General features: G+C 41.5%; 1 protein-coding gene and 1 long non-coding RNA gene across 3 annotated transcripts; both read left to right on the forward strand.

The window, feature by feature from the left end:
• Nucleotides 1-5,040: 5,040 nt before the first annotated feature.
• LOC112566628 (vacuolar protein sorting-associated protein VTA1 homolog) lies at nucleotides 5,041-10,656 on the forward strand. Its single transcript, XM_025242894.1, has 7 exons — nucleotides 5,041-5,195; nucleotides 5,810-5,904; nucleotides 6,262-6,386; nucleotides 6,813-6,888; nucleotides 7,083-7,188; nucleotides 7,513-7,734; nucleotides 8,259-10,656. Exons 1-7 carry the CDS (start codon nucleotides 5,090-5,092, stop codon nucleotides 8,405-8,407), a joined length of 879 nt encoding a protein of 292 aa, XP_025098679.1. The 5' UTR covers nucleotides 5,041-5,089; the 3' UTR covers nucleotides 8,408-10,656.
• A 3,133-nt stretch (nucleotides 10,657-13,789) lies between these two features.
• On the forward strand, nucleotides 13,790-20,259 carry LOC112567276. 2 transcript variants are annotated; one of them, XR_003099781.1, is made up of 10 exons: nucleotides 13,790-14,887; nucleotides 15,672-15,822; nucleotides 16,041-16,266; nucleotides 16,484-16,701; nucleotides 17,031-17,202; nucleotides 18,146-18,213; nucleotides 18,515-18,553; nucleotides 18,937-19,033; nucleotides 19,565-19,693; nucleotides 20,144-20,259. It is a non-coding gene; the product is annotated as an uncharacterized LOC112567276 (long non-coding RNA). The 2 variants fall into 2 exon arrangements; XR_003099782.1 differs by lacking the exon at nucleotides 13,790-14,887 and adding an exon at nucleotides 15,170-15,304.
• The last annotated feature ends 296 nt before the right edge of the window (nucleotides 20,260-20,555 follow it).

Here is a 20,555-nt window from a genome sequence, read left to right on the forward strand (position 1 = left end):
GTACACGTGTCATTGTTTGCCCTCCAATAGTGTATGAAGTGAAATGTTGCCTCGGGGCCGAGCGGAGAAAACAAGGGCAAGCATAATTATTTTCTCTGAAGTTGCGAGGTGGTGTGCAGACGGTGCATTAGCTGACTTCACCATCTTTGCCAAGCTGTGTGCGGTGTCTGGATATCTGTACAAGGGGAAGAGGATAGCCGAGTGGTTAGAGCGCTGGAGTCCGAACTGTGAGGCGCTCTGGTTCGATACCCAAGTAGCGCAGCAAACTTCCCCCCAGTCGTTCCAGAAAGCTGGAATGCTTACCTACTCCGTATAGGACTGGGGAAGGTAAGATGACGAGGGAGATGAGATGGGCACTGTTTAAAGCTGATCCCTGAGAAAAGTGAGGTCTCTAGCACCTCACTCCCCAACGACCTCAACCTTTTCATCTTCTTTACCTCTACAAGACGCTTGCCCTTCAGTTCCCTTGTTAACCCCGGGGCAACGACTTACCCTCACTTCATAACTACGGTCGCAGAAAACTGTCATACAAACACAAATACAAACACGAGTGAACAACTCTGGGGCTAGCTGCACAACGTGTTTCCTAAACCTAAGATTGTTTTAAGAAGCAAATGAAGAAACTTCAAAAAAATTATACGGTGAACAAGCACAATAAAAATGTGCTGACGAGACCGGAAGCTTATCTTTTTATATTTTAGCTTTTAAAGTTTTAAATTGTGTTGGCATTGTGTTTGTATCCATACAGATTTAAGGCCTAAAAGTGTGTACAGTTCAGGTGTGTTCATGCAACTGGCTCCATTCCCCCTCCCCTACTTAGAGGACATCACCTGCGCAGTTTAGAGGTAAAAACTTGAGATCTTGTTTATCCATCTACTCAGAGGACATCACCTACGCAGACGGTAGTCGACATGCTTGATGGTGCACGTGTGCTCGTCATGGTGCCTGTGGCCACCCGAGCGCAGCCTCGCGGAACCAGTAAGAGCCAGGGATGAGAATCAGAAGGTCCGGTGGGGTGCAGTGCTTTCTCTAATGACTGATTTTTAGTTAATATTAAGTGCAAAATACTATTTCGAGAGATGTGAACATCCTCCTGCTCTTGAGACACACACCTGCAAACATAAACAAGGACAGACAGAGATCAACAACACATTGTGTATGGCCAATGAGAGACCATGTTATTTGGGGGTATGCGTGATGTTCGTGGGCGGGTGTACCGAGAACAGCAGAGGTATGCACCCACAGTGGGGAAATAATATCTTAGGCTGAGCTTTAGACATTATTTAGATAAAAAAAATGTTTTTCCACGAGACTTTTAGCCAAGTACTCGATTTGAATAGCTGGTGGTTAGTTGGTGTAGACAGACATCTTTGTTTGTATGAACTGCGGTGAGTTGTTATCAACCCTTGAGCTGCCTGGTGGTTAGGAATAGCGGGTGGCACTGGATGGAAGAAGCAGTCTCCAGTGAGACCTTTGGTGATGGGTGGTGGTGATTCACGCCGAGTCAGCAGCCGAGGATGTATCCCACTGGGACAGTCCCGCCTTGTAGACAGGTCCACCCACAGAAAGATGTACATGTACCCGTTACCTGTAGTTTGTTGAGTGGGTGCATGGTTCCTTGGTTTGTTAGAAGACAGTAACATGCCTGGTAATGTCGTCCTCGGCCTCTAGCTTGTCTGTAGATGTTGCCCCACCCTTAACTCCTCGTCTGTTTGCTATATCCTGGGAGGACGGCAGGGGGGTCGTTTACAGAGGGTCCACCCCGTGACTAAACCTCACAGCACCGCACTTGGTAAACCCTTCGATGGACATTTGGGGTATATCAAGGGGTGTAAAATATCACCTCATCCTATCCTGCTGGTCATCACCAGATAGTCTGAGGCTGGATGTTCGTTCGTATGAGTCTGGCTTCTTCTTTTTATTATTTTCGTTTCGTTCGAGCGTGGAAATCTGGAATGCCTCCTTGACTCGGTCAGTACTGTACTGTGCTACTTGACAGCGACACCCGGTAAATGATCTTCGAAAGAATGTGATAATGACTGTCTGAACTTGTGTAAGAAAATATTTGAATGTCTGATGTAAATATTCGTTCGAAAGTTTAAAAAAAAGGAAAAATTAAGGGACAACACACAAGAATGCGATCACACTTGATGTCAAGCTACACCATGTAACACAAAGCATGAAATATAGTTCCTACGTAAGTGCTGAGAGCACACTTCTTGGTGAGCGTGATTATGCCCTGTATAAATATAAATATAAATATAAATATAAATATTATAACAATAATAATAATAAATGTCCCTAGCTTTAGTCTTGACAACAAAGAATACGCCCTTATTTACCTCCTAGCACTCCTAATGGCTGTTGTCTTGACAACGAAAACGTGTCCTTGTTCTAAGATATCTTCATATATCAAATAATTCTGTGCATATCGAAGTTTTTAAGGCCTGTTGCTTACAAAATTCTATCCATCATTTTGAAAAAAAAAAAAAGAAATTGTTCCGCTCTTTTGGGTCCTTCTTAAAGTTGCTGGGGGAGGGTGGATGGCAGTCGGGTAGCGCAGTGCTCAGTTACCATCAAGTGTCATCACCGGATCGTAAGATCCCGTCTCAGTGCATGTGTACTGTGGGATGTGACATCTTCAGACAGTACAAGCGGCTGTTATTGCTTTCTCTCTCTCTCTGTACCAAAAACCTTGTTTCTCCCTCCTCTTTACCTCTTCTCTCACCACATAATGCAAAATCACATCCTGCAAATAAAACAACACGTCAGCTGTCTAATAACCTAACGGTCCTAACTGACATTCTAGTTCTGCTGTAATAACCATAAACTCATGCTCAAAAATAACATATCTCAGAACACATGGGTATGACATGGGATCTCGGTGCCAGACACCAGAGGCAAAAGGGAGCAAAGCTGACGCATGCGCAGTGGTTCTGAAGCAGGCGATGACGTCATACCACCCGTTAAGGGTTGGAGGGAGGAGTGGCGGGCACCTTTGGTATCTTTCAGATGGCGCAGTGGGAAATCCATAACTTTTATCTACAATCCATAAACCCGCTGTTTTGCTGTCGTGCAGGTAACTTACAATGCGACAACAAAGCTGACGAAGCGCCATCATCAAACACTCCACTTTAATTACACACCTTCGTAAGACTGTCGCCATCTGGCGCACTGCCCCCAGTCGATAGCACCACAGTATCTATTCCCATCTGTGTTTTTCATACTAACAGCTTTTAGAAAATTTCGGGGTTTTGAGTACATTTACATTCCCATACATAATGTGTCTAGAATATTCCATACTTTATATCGTAACTCCGCGGTTCTCAAACGGTGGGACGTACTTACTGACGTGCTTGCTAGTGGGGCGTGAAGGTGGTCATTTTTTAAAAGTTTCTTATACCGGTTTTAGTGAAATTAGCTTACATTGCTGGCTAAGGGGGCGGCGGACGTACCTTTGTTCGTCAGGGGTCGTCACAAGAAACAAGGTTGAGAACCGCTGTCGCAACTACTTAACTCCAAAGTAAAAATAAAAAATAAAAATCAGTTTATGGGACAATGCCAACTATCTTCTAATCACATTTATTAAATAATTCTAAGTTCAGAGAATCTTGTTTATGGTCGACGCTTCCATTCTATCTTCAGCCAGAAATTTTTGAGAAATAAAAGTTTTTTTTTAACAATAGGTTGTATTTTACAGATTTACACTTAGGAACCGTCTGCGGCACAAAACAAATACAGTTACAGTATCTTGTTTTTGCGGACTTTGTCGCATCAATAGACAAAATCCAGTGCTGTAACTATGGGGCATATAAGTAAAAGTCCCGTCAGTAATTGTCATTTGACTGCCTAGAGACAAAATGTTCCGGGGTGGCTCGACTTTAAAGGCTGTGAGTTGGAATCTCACTCGGGGCCAACGCCTTGAAAGTCCCTCTTGTCTCCACATCAGTCGAGACACATGCTGCACCGAAGAGAAAGAGTGCTGGGCTCTGCTTCAGACAGGCCATACCCTACAAACCGTAACCCATCTCCTCTCCACTCCACTGCCACCAAGCTGTGGAGCCTGTACACCACGGTGCAGCTTGTAGAAGTGTCGAGCATCAGTCTGGCGCCACCTCCCCTCCTCAGTCCTCACCTCACTTTTGCTGTTCTTTGCTCTTTTGTTGGAGGTCATGTTCACGCCCTTTTCTTTCTCCTTCCCTTCCGGTTCTGTTTGTCCCGCCTATAGCCTCGTGCAGTCTGTCATCTTGTGAATCACAAGCTACATGGGACCACGCCTGTCACGCCTCTCCCTGTATGGCAGGGCGGTTCAGCAACGTATCGAGTTCTTCCGAGGGCTTTTTTAGGTTAGTCATTCTCATTTGAGGCCCAAATGAAACTTTAGTCTAATTGGATCATTTGTGGTTTGTGTGACACAAATAGACAACATGTTTTGATGCTGACCGTGTGATGTTGATTGTCTGTATGTAGGTCTGTAATCGTTCTACTATCGACATATCCTTTAACATTTGTTAACAGTTTGAGACGGACGAGGAGTGCCTTGCCGTTCTATTTGTATGCATAAGCAACATAATCCACACAATGTGTAAGGAATTTCATGACCTTTCGATTTTGTTGATATTGTAGATAGCATAGTGATTGTGATTTGGCACAGACGCGTGCGCGTGTGTGCGTGTGTGTGTGCGCGCGCATCAATTTCATTTTTTTTTTATTCCATCGAAAAGAATTTACCACATGAAAAGCGTGTATTTTAAATGAAATTATCAAAATAACTCCTACTTAAATTCACTTCTATTTGCATTTTGTTTGTCAATGTCTGAGAGGGATTTAACATTGGTGTGTCAGGGTATGTAGATCAAAGTCCGGGTCCCTACCCTGATAGACAACTGTCAAACCTGTTGTGAACTTTCCACAATAAGTTTTATCATTGTCGAAATATTAGCAGCGACAACACCAACAACAATCACAACGCACTGGATCAACACCAGTAGTAACAGCTCGGAATATTGTTTTTTAATCCACAGGGTAGATAACTACCTCCTGCGATTGCGAAAGACATGAGATAAGAGTAGCTTCCCTTGATATTAACATGGCAGCGACTGTTCCTTCAGTTCCTGCCTCCCTTCGCCAAATCCAGCACTACATGAAAACAGCTGCCGAACATGACAAACGAGACGTCGTGGTTGCCTATTACTGTAAGAAAGAAAATTTGTGACAGTTTTGCTTTGTTTGTTCAATTTGTAATCCGACTGCAATGAAAGCGTTGGGCATTTCTGGCTGTGACTCATTTTACTTTTTTAGTGACGATGAGTAAACGAACTCTCCGTTCGTCCAAAACTTAGAATACTTCAGCAGGAATCCCTCTCCCACTACATTATTTTACTGTATTATCTTCTGTCTTCACAATTTATTTTAGAACGTCATATTTAGTGTTTAAGTAAAATGTCATTTAGCTGCTGTAGTGCCTACTATTATTATTCGTAATGCCAGTAATGCTTAAGACTTTTAAAAGGCTTAGGAATTCTTATTTAGCTATAGCTTTAATAAAGAGATTGATGCAGATTTTTTCATTCATAATGAAATTTGTCAAAATTGCAGCAACATTATCAATATCTGGTGTTTATTTTAAACCCAGCTATGTGAATATTCAGATCATACTTTTAAGACAGCTTTCTTCCTGCCTGGTCATTACCAAAAGCCATGTTTCAATAATGCCATCAAACATTTCAGAAAACGTTGAAATATTTCTTGATTAAGCAAGAAATGCAGACTTTGCCATTGCTGAAAAGACATTTAATATTTTTGTTAGGTCGCCTATATGCTCTGCAAAAGGCAATGGAGATTGACAAGAAATCTCCAGAAGCCAGGCAGTTTCTTGTTTCCCTGATGGATTACCTGGAAAAAGTAAGATTTTCAAAGCTAAAGCTTTTCCAATTTTATAAGTTAGTTTATTAATTTAGTACTAGCTTTAAATACCAGAATGAGTTTGCAACTGCTAATTGCTTCCTTGACCTATTCTGCTTTTAAATCATTCTTCCTTGCCAACGGTTTCATCTCTTCACAGAAAAATGTTTCTCGTGCAATACTTTATTTAGATTTTTAAAAAAAATGGTTATGTCACTGTTTTCTGTGACATGACAAGAGGTGGTATCAGACATTATGGTCTGTTCTCTACTAGGTGCAGCAGTGTTGGATTATCTAAATGGCTGATTATATCACAATACTATATCATATTTATATCGTTATTATTTTTTTATTCAGGTGAAGAAAGAGCATCCAGAAGAGGCCATCCATAATGAGGTAGTTGGGCAAGCACATATGGAGAACTATGCTCTCAAGGTCTTTTTGTACGCTGACAATGAAGATAGAGCCGGGCGCTTCACCAAGTGAGTTTATCACTAAAACCAGACCACAGTTGTATGATGAGCTGTACCATATAAGAGTGGGGGGAAGTTAGCCATGTGAATGGAGCTACTTTATAAAAAAAATATTTTTTGACCTTAGAGTCTCTCTGAATAAATCAAGTAACCAGCCACTCAGTTAACAAATCTGTGTGTCATGTCTGTTACTATAGAGTTGTGTTTACCTGCATAGGATGCCTGGTTACACTAATATATGTGTGTACGCTTTCACAGGCTGTACAAAAATTGAGTCAATTGGTGGCATTTATGATGAGTGTTATTTCAAAGTTTAGGTCTATGTAGGGTTAGATTTAGTGTGGGCAAAGCTTAAGGTTTTAAAAGTGTCACATGTTGTAATTGTCGACACTTTCAATAAACATTCTCAGCATCAGTCGCTCTCCTTTGTTGCAGGAATGTTGTTAAATCTTTCTACACTGCAGGGATGCTGTTTGATGTACTGGGCACGTTTGGAGAGTTGTCAGAAGATGTGAGTTTCTATGACAAAGTAGAGTATTCGATCTTGATTATTGTCCACTGCTAGTTTATCATTTCATTTTCATTATGGTATCATTTTTGCATGCTGCTTATCTAGAAGGCTTAGAGGATGGCTTGACAAAGTTATCCTTTATTTGAAACAGACTTATCTTGGACATAATTTCATAATAATGTTCTTTATTACAGCTTGTCAAAAATCAGAAGTATGCCAAGTGGAAGGCTGCTTACATCCACAGATGTCTTAAGAATGGTGAGACTCCCTTGCCTGGTCCGATGCTAGACGAATATCCAGGTAAGATGTGGATGATGGATGTACAGAGATTTTGAACTACAGACAGAATGACTTCTGTGGGTTATGAACCAGCAGAAATGTCTTGATGAAGCATTACTGAACACCGTCTTTAAGCTATTAATATCATTGTCTTCTCTTTCATAATAGATGTTCCAACAAGTAGGTCATCATTTCAAGAAATTATATAAATAGTTCACAGCTTATCATTCCCTGGTCACCCAAATATTCTTGACAGTGTGGAAATTTTGTGTGCACCTTAATAAGCTAGTAGTGCATGTTCTTAAATTAATTTTGCATTTTGTCTTTTCTTGTTTTTTTCTCAAGATAGCGGTATTGGAATTGAAGATTTCTCTCAGCCAGGATCCTCTTTCTTGGAAGCTCCTGGTGGGATGTTTCCCACTCCTGGAGTTCATGCTCCTCCCACTACACCACAAGACCCCCCTGCAGCAGCATACACCCCCCAGCCAGCTAATCCACCCTTACCAACACCACGGAAATCTCCTCCACAGGAGATTGTTCCAGACTGGCAACCACCGCCTAATCCAGGTAGAGTGTCTTGATGGCTAATCATAATGTAGACGGCTAGTGTGTAAAGTTTGTGTGAAATAAGAGTATGCTTGTTTGTCCCATGTTTACCTTCCTATGTTAAAGGGGCACGAATGCTAATATTTACCAATGATTCTTCGAAATAGATTTCAGCATTCAGTTATTAAATACATGCACCTTTGCAATCTTGTGCATACAAACACACACACATACACACACACACACGCAAACACACAGGTGCAAAAGTGGACTGACCCATATATGCTTATACATTCACTGTTTAGTTTGATTATTGCTTGGTTACATACATGGTCACATCTTCTCCTCACCTTTCCTTTTCATTCTCAAGATACATGCCTATAAATTATCATCATGCATATGTTCGCTCATAGAGACACCTTATGATCATATGGTGCCAGCTCTCCCACTGGCCATAACCTTGACAGTGTACAGGTATATATGGCTTGTCAATGAGGTGTGTAGTAATACTAGATGATTCTTTTTTTGAAATTTTGTTTGAACAGCCGGTGTACAGCTCACAGCCCTACACTACCAGAAGGCAATTAAATTCTGCAAATATGCCAGCAGTGCCATGCAGTACGAAGATGCTGCCACAGCCATTGACAACCTGAGTAAAGCTCTGAGAATTCTGACCACAGGGAAGGACGTATGAATGCTATCCTGTTAGCCAGACCTCCCAGATTGCCTTGTATAAGTTTGATGACAGGCCTGACCAAATGGCACGTTGTTTTTCTTTTTATCCTATACTTACAGCGTGATTTTTGATCAGCAGACAGCACTGTGAGGACGATGATTGTCAGATTCACATAACTAACTGGATCAAAGCAATCGGAGTCCTGAATGACCTGAACATAGAATTGTGATAATAAAGGGACTGAACCCGTTGTTTCTAACTTCGACAGGTCCCTTCTACCATTGTGGAAGATGGAGAGAACGTGCAAAAGTAATACAACATAATTTTATCATTAAATTTCTCGTGAGATTATTTAGTAAACATTGAAAAATAGTAATGATCTTAAAATTTGTAGAAGTTTAGACTAAACTCTTTTTTTCTAGCGGGTGGAAGGGGGATAAAGCAGCAACCCTGAAAAAAATAATACAAATATTACAAAAGTACTAGACATTTTCAAAAATCTTTCCCCTTACATTGTATTATTTGTGTTGTCTCCCTTCTGGTGTTTGCAAGCAGTGTCTGAACATGGAACATGAACATGAATGCAAATGAAAGTTTTACTTTTTTTAATACAAAGATCTAAATTATTGATTGAAGGTGATATTGTAACACTGATGTTCATATGAAAGATTTAGGTCAGGTTTATGTAAAAATTTAGAGTAGATTGAATTGGAGCAGGAGTGGAGACCCCATAACATGCAAATTTATTAGATTCATGAAATGGAACTCTAAGTGATCACAATCATACAAATTCATAAGAGGATTCCTGCAATTATGGATATGCACACATAATTCAGGATTACACACACAGCATAAGCGATGCGATGCACAGACACACACTCACAGATGCATGCAAGTACACAGACATATGAATAGATTTATGAAAAGTGTTACGTCTTTGTTATTATCATACACAAAAATGACTTTTTAACTGGTCTTGATGCATCATGTCAGTAAAATTTAAAATATTCTGGACACGTAGAGTTTAAAGTTCTGTCCGATTCCTTATTAGTAAAATCTAATATTAATTCAGGCTTTGAAACAGGACAACCAGACACTGGCATGCCATCCAGTTATACCAGTGTGAGTTGGTAAAGACTGATGGGCAAACAGCCGCTGAAAGCTTCTACTCAGACATCTACAATTTAGAGTATATCAGCACTTTCAGAAAAATACACATTTTCACTCTATAAATTTAGTTTGTAATTAACAATTTAAATTATGTTTCATGTTAGTTTATGTAGGGAGTGGGTTAGGTTTGTTTGGTTGGTTTTTTTTTAACCTCAAGTATTAGTGTTGGAACTTGAAATATTTTCCAGTTTTTAAATAAGATTTAAACTCTCCATCTTTATTTTTAGCAAACAGCTTTAATGGCCCTCAGCTATTTCATGAAAAAAATGCATGAACTAGCTTTCATCCTGTAGATATTTTTACACAGCTAAGGTGTTTGTAAATCATTTACAAATTTGTATTTGTTGACAAGTTTTGAGGAAATTGAATCTTACCATCAAAGAAGAAGAGGTGCTGCTTGTTTTTGAAAGTTGTTGTTCCAGGAAGTTGTTTCAGAGTGAATATCACTTTTTTCTAATGATAGTTTTCCCTCACTCCCAATGCCAGGTCACTGCTGCAACTGCATGACCACCTCAGTGAATTCATCACCTGTATTGCTCATGTTGTTGTCTACATTCATTTGGCTAGAATGTTAAATATTTTATTCTTGTGTAATCCTTGCTAGTCATCTTCCAGAACCTTTCACCTTTGGCCTTTGTTCTTTATTTCTTTCTTTGTGCCAGCCTCCTGTGTAAAGTACATTTTTACTAACTCATTTGGATTAAGAAATGCTAGCACGGAAAATTTTTTTTTTTCATAAGCACATATTGTCCTTGCAAAAACAATTGTTTTATTAATTTTAATTTTGTGTTTAGCAAAACTACTAAAACAATTGCTGTTAATATTTGGTGTTCTGTTAGCATTATGTAATGTGATAACATTATTGGGATCATTCTTATTCAAAAATTAACTTAGCATTGGGTCTTTTTTAATTTTATGACCTAATATGTATGTGTTAATCATAGCCTGTGTGTGTGTGAGGGTGTGCATAAGGACATGAGAGTGCATGTTAGCACATGTAAAGTCATCGCTGTGCTGTATTTGTGAATACCTCTTGTACCTTTAAAACACTCATATTGTCATTGCTGAGAACGAGATTAAATGAGCTGTACAAATGACCTGTATGTTTAATTGTAACCAAACAACAGTTGATTGCGAGACTGCAATTATTTCTCAGTAAAGACTGTCTCTTCTGACTGGAAGCAGCGGGCAAGACTTGGAGTGAAGTCAGTTGGACCCAGGACCGAGATTCGTTTGTGCCTGGCGCTGCAGTGAGGATTAACTAACTACTGTCAGCATCAATCTACCGTGTTCAAGCGCGTGGACATCCGCCCCTTGTTTGTGTGTTTTGGGTGTGTGTGCGCTATGCAAGTCGTTATTATTATTAAACAACACTTCAAGTCGATGTACACGCATTTTAAGTTACCGGATGCAGCAAGAAGTCTCGCACGTAGCTTGTGAAACACGATGGAGGTTTCATTCTCTCGTCGTCTCAAGTGGATCAAGAAATGTGGAGGGTCTGCCCAACATAGGTCGAACTATAAATGTAAATAAAAACTTGAAAAAAAAAATCAAGAACACAATTTATAAATAGGATTCCATCTACGCTTCTAGGTCCGCCAGTTTGCCGCCTGGACGCACTGCGAGCATGTTACATCTGTTACATACTGGACATCGTCGACAGCGAACACTTCATGAGACAGCAAACTACAGAATGAAAATCTGTATACTTAGAGAACAGAAGGCAGGCCACAGAATATTTTGAAAGTTGACTCCGCTTCCGAGGATGTGAAAGGCGTGAGAGGCCTCATAGTTGGTAGTGGACAACCTTCGGCAGGAGCTGTAAAAATATCGTATAAAAGTGTCAAATAAATCAGCCTGTGGAAACATTTCTGTAATACATTTTGTACATACAGTACTAAGTAATTACGGCTCGTCCCGCCTGTGGCAATGTGTGTGTTGATGAGTGCAGGGGGGATGGGTGAGTGTGTGTGTGTGTGAAGAACATTCCTACTTCAGGATGAAGCTGATTGCGACTTAAGAATGAGACCAAATGATTTCACTGCAAACCGCATGTGTACAGGCATTGGATACGTTGGACAAACAAGTTTTATTTTAATGATCACCAATCAAACCTGGCTTTTAAGAAACTATACAGTAATAATGGCTGTACAGAAATTTGAAACTGTGTGTGCGCGTGCTCGCGTTCGATGTACTACAGTAATCAGCTCTAAAAGTCAGTTCCTACACGTGCTGTAGGTTCGTTCTAGTACTGACTCACGATGTAGAAGAATCACATGGACCTACTCATGTTGCACGATTAGCTAGATAAAGTCAGAGAGAAGTACGAGTCTCAGTCCTGCCCCTCGGTGACTGGGTTTCGCCTGAAATCTGTTCATCGACGCCTCTCACGTGAACACGCACACGCACGCGCTCGCTCTCAATGAAGGTGACTGGATAAACCGCCCTCTCTGAGTTCATCTACTCGCTGAAGGGGAAGGAGGGTCACATCGTGATGATAATATAAGTGGATGACTTGGTCGATCTTCCGCTTTCTGGTGGTGATGGATGGACTGGGGTGTGCTGGTCTGTCAGTGCCTCATGCCCGCGGCTGATTTGCATGCAGTTAACCCGCAGCACTCGTCATCTTGTGCAGACGATATTGTTTAAAGGACTACTAGGGCGCAGAGTTTATATAATGTCTGGGCAAAGACCACTGCAAAATACAATTTCCCTGAATGTGGGTGTACACTCCTCTTCCGTTCTCGAGATACACGCTGCAAACATCTTGCATAGAAAGAGGTCAGATAGCAAAATTCGAGACGACCTTTGTAAACAGATAAACATAATTAACATAAGGTCCAGTTCTCCCATTGGCTTGGACAATGTAAACTATGCACTATACTCAGGTCGTTTTTGTGAACCTCTTTCTGTGTATGGTGAAATTTGATGGTGTGTATTACGCGTGTCGAAAGAAGAGAATATTCTCTGATCTGGGGAAATATCTTGAACTGAATTTTAACCAGTCGTTAGAACAAATGCACCCCAGCAGACCTTTAAGTGTGAAGAAAGTTAAGCGGGAGAGGAACAAAAATGTGTGGCAGAATGGAGAAAGGAGGAAAACGAAAATCATTATCGTCAACACCGCCACCGCCAGCACCAAAACAACAGAAAAAAAGAAGAGATGAAAACACAACGGACATAACAATAGCATGTGCGCTTATTAAAAAATGGAATAATTAATCACCAAACCTTATCAGCCGCTGCATGTATCTAGCTGTACCTCTGACCCATCCCTGATGATCACACTACAGACGGATCCTGACCATTAGTACCGGAGGACCAACATAACCGTTCGTCAGATGGCACCAGGTCAAGGGATGAATATGAAATGAATGAATAGTCAGCTTATTGAGTTATATTTTCCCAGTTCATTCTAGAAGCTCATCTTATCTTTTTGCGTCTATGTACGGTGTGTGTGTGAGCTGACATACCACCCACACCCACCCATTCATACATATAAGCACGGCCAAGCTAGATTATTGTTTTATTTACCTCGTCTTTATTATCATCGTCATTCCGAAAAGTTGTTCGATTTTTTTTTTTTCTCTAGAGCTTTTGCTGGCAGCACTCCTGACATCAAGAGGCTTAACCCTTCACCAACGGCTTCTCCATCACCAGCTCTGTGCGACATTTCACACCGTTGCTACAGCGACCGCAAGCCAAGAGAACCAACAGCTATTGCCTGGATCGTCAGCAGGTGCAGAGTTTGGAAAAAAAACCGCCAGCAAAATTTCTCAAGTGTTTTTATTCTTGACGGCAGAAGAGGCCACCATTTTGTGCCTGATGTTTCGATGTATCCACTGGATGGCACGAACCGCACATCAGTTGAATCCCTTCATGTCTGAGTGGCCGGCTCTAATGTCGAACAGTGTGTCAACGGATGTGTCGAGGACGCGTCTTCCCCGCTGAAGAGCTCGCTCCTCCAGTCGCCCTGCCCACTACTTAGGCCGCCATACTCTGACTTCGTGTGAGCATCTACACCACTAGCACAAATACATGCTCACCTGCTTTTAACCGCCAGAGACTAGAAGAAAGCGTGTATAAGTACAATGCTTACTTATATATTTAATACACATTACCAACTTTTATAAAGACATTTACATTAAAACATACAAGTACGCATAACCATTATTGAACATGTACTATACAGCAAAACGTAGGTGACGCATAGATACCTCTATATACATTCTTGGCGATTAGAGATCGTCTTATTATTATTAATCACTTCCTTATTTTTGATTTTTTTTCCTTTCAAACAGTATACTCAGCAAACTCTTTCATCCAAACAGGATACACATCAAATCCAGTCTCTCAAACAGTATATACATCCAATTCCATCGTTCAAACAGCGAACTCAGAAAAATTAATCTTTCAAACAGTAAACGCAGCAAATAAAATATTTCAAACAGAATAAATAATAACTTGGATGTTTCAAACAGTCTATATAGAAAATCATCCTTCAAACTGTACACACAGCAATCTTTCAAAAAAAAAAAACCACTGCACAATTAAGAAAGATAGGTATCAGTGTTAGAAAGTCTCCGGCTGTGAACAATTCACACCTTCACGAGACGTTTTCTGATGTCGAGGACTTACTCGAGGGAGCAGGGGTTGGTCTGCTTCAGTCGCATCGATATAAGTAGACCTTTCGCCTACTTCGTCTGGGGTCAAGTATGTTCCGGCCTGTGTACAAGAGGCCATCATTTCTTAGGGCCAGTAGACCGTGAGCCCGAGTACAATTTTTTTTAAAGTCCTTACTCCCCCTCTCCTCCACACCCGCACCCCCATCACCGGCCGGCCACAAGTGCCCCACGCCCAAAGCCTCTTACTGTGGGGTCAGCGCACTTAGCAGCCAGAAACACAGTAGAAATACACGGAGTTGATGAAGGGGGAATTTTCTCATTACCTCCTCGATGACGGAAGACTGATGTGCTGCCCTGGGCTGTCTGCCTGGATGTTGGCCGGATTACTGGCTGGCCTGCTGGGTGCTCGTCACGAGGACAACTTCTCCCCGTGGTGTACAAATCTTTAGCTGATGTTACCTTTTCCTTCTCCTAATGTCGAGCTGAACAGATCATCGTTAGTTCGATTCCAATGATTCCGCTGTAAAGTTTTTATAGTGTAAACAACAACAACAACAACAACAACAACAACAGAAAGAAAGGAAGAAGGAAAGACGAAAACAAAAACTCTGTGTAAAGAAAATGGAGATACGTGTCTGCCGCTTATCCTGTGTCCTGATATTTATCGTAGGCATCACGGATTTCTTCTTTGAATCGCCGAAAGGTGAGTTATGTATTGTCGCTGACTTCTTAGTTTTGTTTGTTGTGTGACTATGGTTGGTATCACAGCATATGGCAACGGATTCCGAGCTCGTTAAAGAACCAAATGACACTATTTATAGATTGTTACTTCCCTTTAGTAATGCGAATGCTGCATATTGGAACAGATATAAATAAATATTTTCATAAGAATGCTAGGTAAAGCATGCATAAAGATTTTGATGGCAAAAGGTAGCCTAACTTGCATTAATTACTTTAGCGGAGTCAGTTCTAGCATCTGGACCTGAAAAATTTGTGGTTTGAAAATAGTAACCAGCATTTAAGATTATTTTCTCTCTCTGCATCCCCCTTTCCACCTTTTGTCATGCTAGTGATTGCCTGGATAGCAAAACATCTGCTGCTATGGCCATCATCGCACATCGTAAGTCCATTATCATTCCCATCTCTGCTTCAGTCGTAGTAGTCGTTGAAATGACATCTTCGTTTCACACACCACGAACCTAGACAAACTTTGTTTCTGCTTTCTTTGAAGCTTTCCTCACCAGCAGTACAGTATGGTTTGGATGACTGTAGTTCAGATCTCGCTTCGACCATGTGTTCTTTCTCTACACCTGTTTATTTCTGGTGTGATGAGGTCAGAGGTCAGTCTAAGCCTGTGAGTCCTCTCCTAGCCATTGTAACACGACCATTCGAGTTCCCTAACCTTTTCCTAACCGACTTATTTTTTTCTTGTTTCTCAACACACAAATACTCTACACACTTCTGTTATTTCCGGGTGGCACCATCAGGAGCGGTGAGTGCAGCCAACGTGCAGGAGAAGCAGGTGAAGGTGTGCAACACCCATGTGGCACACAGCACCTGTCGTGTCCCTCCGACCACAGCATCGCCATCAGGGAGGCAGCCTTCAGCGTGCGCCAGCAGCCCTCGTCCTGCAGACAGGTACGACCTCGCAGCAAGGGACGTCACTCTCAAAAACAACCACACGACTGAGTTATTTTCTCCGATAATTTACTGTTGCAAATATACTAGTAAAGATAATAATAATGTGATAGCAGGTGATTCTTAATCTTTGTGTCCATGGCATCTGCGCACCTGAAGCAAACTTCCGAGACATGCCTTCCTCCTCATTTAAACTATTTAATTGTTTATTCAATCAGTCCCAGACCTGTGGCGGACAGACCCTGTGCTGCGCAGAATCGCAAACCCAGTCTTGTGTCTTCAGCTACTCTCCGTCTCATCTCGAGGCTCTGCACCGGAACTGCTCGGGCCGCACATCTTGTGACGTCAGGACGGACCGCACGCAGGAAGAGTCGGTTGCTTGCCCTGTGTATCGTCCAGAAACCACAGTCAGCCATACTGTACTGGACTACTTCTGTATCAACGGTAAAGACCTCTTACGACCGCATGTGCACAATGTCTGTGAAAATTAATGCTTAAAAATTAATCAAAATGTTATGGAGTTTATAGCAGTGGGATTTTTCCAGGTGAGAATTACGAGACCACAACCTTTGTCCCGAGGAAACCCACATTGTGAAGAGAGAGAAAGTGGAGAGAGAGAGAATGGCACTCAAACCTGTATCCCCTTCTACGCGTGTTTCAGATTCGATCATGATCGACATGTGCATGCCGGGGGAGACAACCATCACCGGAAGGAAACTGTTTGCGCACCTAGATTGGCGCATCCAGCGGAGAGATCCGCTAGGCGGCGCTGTGTGTCGGTGCACGGCAGAGAGCACGCACTGGCCCACCACCAACACCATCGCTGTCTTCGTCGTCGACGTGAGGCTCAACGTTGCTCGTCAAGCTCAGTGCTCGGAGGTGAACACGACGGCAACGTTGACATGTTCCCATCATACACATCGTCTCACACACACACACACACATCTAGAAACAAATATTTTATATATCTATAATGTACATATGTGTGTGTGTGTGTGTGGAGAGAATAGACTTTGATTCTTTACTAACGATACTTAGTTTGTTTTTAAGGAAATATACAACACAGACAACAACACAGACGTTGCTTAAATACTGCACACGTATAGCAAACAGCCACATTAAAACCTGGAGGAGGTCTACACTGCGAATTGGGGTGATGGTCACATGCATACATAATTCTCTTTACATTGTGTCTGTCTGTCTGTCAGACGGTCATAATGTTGCGGTCGGGACGCGAGTCACGCCGGTTGGACTGTGTGACCAGTCGTGACCCTCGCCTCGCCTTTCCGTTCGTGGCTCTCCTCAATCACAGCAACGTGGCCACCATGGAAACCTTCCTGGCGGACCAGCAGCCCGAGTTTCTCTGGATCGGCTTCGAGTGTGAGTAGGATCAGAACATACATTTGTGTGCGTGCATGTGTGTGTGTGTGTGAGAGAGAGAGTTTTTTGTTTTTACTTTGACACTGACACATTTTCTCAGTTGTCGGCATAAAGACAAAGGAGATTACATATGTATTTGGAGATATACACCGATGGTATTCTCATCAGATATTGAATGATGTAGCTTGATGATGTTGACATTTATTGTTTGCTCGTAGGCATAAGGATGGAACTAAGTTAACTCTTCAAATTTTTAATATATGTTTAATACATTTAAAAATAGTAATATCTATACAATACATACACAGATGTATTTGTTTAATGTTACCTATACCGACGCGTCCATTATATTATATAGCCTGATAAAGTATACATTTCTAGACTGGTGATTACAGTTATTTGATTTGATTGTGTAGTATAATTATTTAACTCATTGAAGACGGATAGGCTAGAGGCAGTTTGATCCACTGGTACGAATGGGATCCCGGCACTGCAAACTAATATCGACATCGTTACTTCTGGTTTTCGAGGCCTTTGCGATAAATTTGGGTAACTTGAATACAGTTGTGCCAACACCTCGTAATATTTTCAAGGTACTTATTTCGATTAATTGGCATGTATACAAGTTGGTTGTATATTACTTTGAAGAACAAAGGTAACATTTGTCAGGGTGTATGTATATTGTAGATTTTATTGGTAGTGTGTGCGTTATTTTGTTGCATGAACACTTGCAATCGAAGAAGCAAAACAACCATGGATGACCAGAAAGACAAAAATACTAGGAAGACTCTCGGCCAAAAAAACCTGCGCAGAGCCCTCTGTCCGCCAACCTAACGGCGTGTGCTCATGCATATGTGTGTGTGAGTGTGTGCGCGTGCAAGTGTAGGGTACACCAACGCGAGGACATGCACCTGCACTAACATCATGATGTTTGTCTTCACAGCCAACGAGCAGGAGGACATCCGGCTGACCTGCGGCCTACAGGGCTATGTCCCCTGAGCCGCGACACAGGTAATTATTGTATACAAATTTCTTTTTTAGTTAATTTTTTTCTTCTGTTCGATTGCTTTTGGGCTTCTTTAAAGGAGTGGAGAAGTTATTCATTATACTAATTTAAATAACCGATGTCACAACGCTCTCTTTAAGAAAAAATTGCAATTTTAATGAACACTTCATTTTTTTTTTCGTTTTCTCTCCATGCTTTAATTTCTGATTATGATTTCTGACGCCTAAACACGTACTCGTTAACTGGAACATAAGAGATCTTAACATTCGCACTTGTATTCCTTTTTCTTTCTTTTCTTTCTCGTAGAGGAGACAGAGAGCAACGCCACAGCCAGCGTGTCTGAAGGTAAAAACGAAGAAATAAAGCAGCAGATATAAACGACGACGACGAAGACGACGACGATGATGATGATTATGATGATAAACCTCGTTTTGGCCTGCGAGAATTCGATTATGTGTTTTTCGTGCAGTGAAACCATCTCACTCACAGGTCACCGCGCCCCCTTACTCCCACTCTTTATCCAATTCCTCTTCATAATGATCGCATTTTGTATATGTCAAAAACCTTTCATTTTCGTTGTGGGTAGGATGTCTTTGGTTTTGATAACTTTAAATAAAACAGTGAAAAATGTACTCGCACCGCTCCCGTAAGCCCTCCATTTCGTTCTACAGCTCAAGATGACTGCACATTGTTGTCAAGGTTCATTTTTCTCTCTCCTTTCTTTTCAGAAAGCGAGCAACATGTTGGAGCCATCGCTGGTGGGGTTGCCGGCGGCGTGATCTTGTGCTTTGTTGTCGCTGTTGCCGTGACACCGATTGTTGTCAGGTGAGCAGCGTGGTCCTACTGCACTCGATCACGGAACCATGTGCATGACACAAGGAAAAGTTACGTGAGTGGCTCACTGGGTAAATTATCGACCGGCTCGCTGGTGGGCTAGTTGGCGGATAACGTTGTGGATTGATAAAGTTGTATTATGTAACGACCGTGCTTATTTGTAAAGAGTCTATCTTATCTAATATGAGATTTTTTATTGGAGACTCCACCGACCACACATCTCTTCCTCCTCAAAGATTGCAGTGAAAATGTTTACACGCACCATCGAAAGAGATCTTGTGATTTGTCGCAAAGTATATACGCCTCCTAATATTTTAATGTCGTGTTTTGAAGATGTTTGGAGGAGCCAGTTGCTGGTGGTCTATTCGACCAGCTAGAACGACTTCGTTGTTTTCTTCTTCTGTTCGTTCCATTTTACCTCGCTGGCTTATTACAGTACTATACTCCTTCCTGTCTTTCTTTCGTTGTTATTTCATTTCTACCATTGATTGATTGATTGACTTGACGAAGTCTTTTTGTCAGACGCTGTAAGCGAGGTAGACACGGACAGTACAGCGAGCCTGGCGATTCCGCTGATGTTTTTGGCGATGTCTACTACACCACCCCTGACGTCATTAACGGACAACGGCCTTCGCCTTCCATGCTGAACAGGTGTGGCAGAATTTTACTTGTTCCTCATTACGGTTCTTTCAGTCTTTTTACACGCCCTCTGCTGTCTCTCAACATTTTGTTTAAACGTGGGTTTTTCAATTCTCTCTCTCTTTGTGCATTATCTTGTTGATATTTAATTACAAGTCCCTTAGAAATATATCACTTTCTCTAAACATTTTAAAAACTCTCTCCCTCTCTCCCTTCCTCTCTCTGTCATATACATCATCTATATCATCATGTGAAAGTAATAACCAAGTCGGTGGTATGCAGTGAAATATCTGTGATCATGATTGCGACTTCGCTCGTTGTTGGTTAGAGACGAATACCAGTTCCTTGTGCAAAGAAAGATGACAATAGGTGATTCGTAAACAGAACTAACCATTTCAGCCGTCTGATATTTTCTGTATGATTTGTATAAAATTAATGAATACTCGTTACTTTCAAACACAGAGACGGCAAACTTCCCCCAAAGACGACCACGGTCTCCGATTACTACAACAGCGGGACAGGGGGAGGGGACTTCGCTCTCTACATCAGTCCAGCAGACGTGAGAGAAAAGAAACGGGTGGTGTGTCACGTGGTGTGCTTCAAGAGTATGACGGCAACACTGTGCTTTTGCTTGCGGTCACTGGCCTGTATAAAATGAGAACTCAGTAGTTGTACTACTTTCAAAAGTCTCCGAGTGTAAGCAGACATAATACTCAACATGGCCTGTATTTTAATGCCTAAATTTAACAGAAAACTTATGTTGACATTATTTTTAGCATTATCACTGTAATTACATAAAAATTGTGCAGAGTTTGAACTTAATTCAATCCTTTCTTAGTGTCGTTGGAGAATGTCCTGTTACTAACATTCATTG

Source organism: Pomacea canaliculata, linkage group LG6, assembly GCF_003073045.1.
Source record: "Pomacea canaliculata isolate SZHN2017 linkage group LG6, ASM307304v1, whole genome shotgun sequence".
Classification (NCBI taxonomy): domain Eukaryota; kingdom Metazoa; phylum Mollusca; class Gastropoda; order Architaenioglossa; family Ampullariidae; genus Pomacea; species Pomacea canaliculata.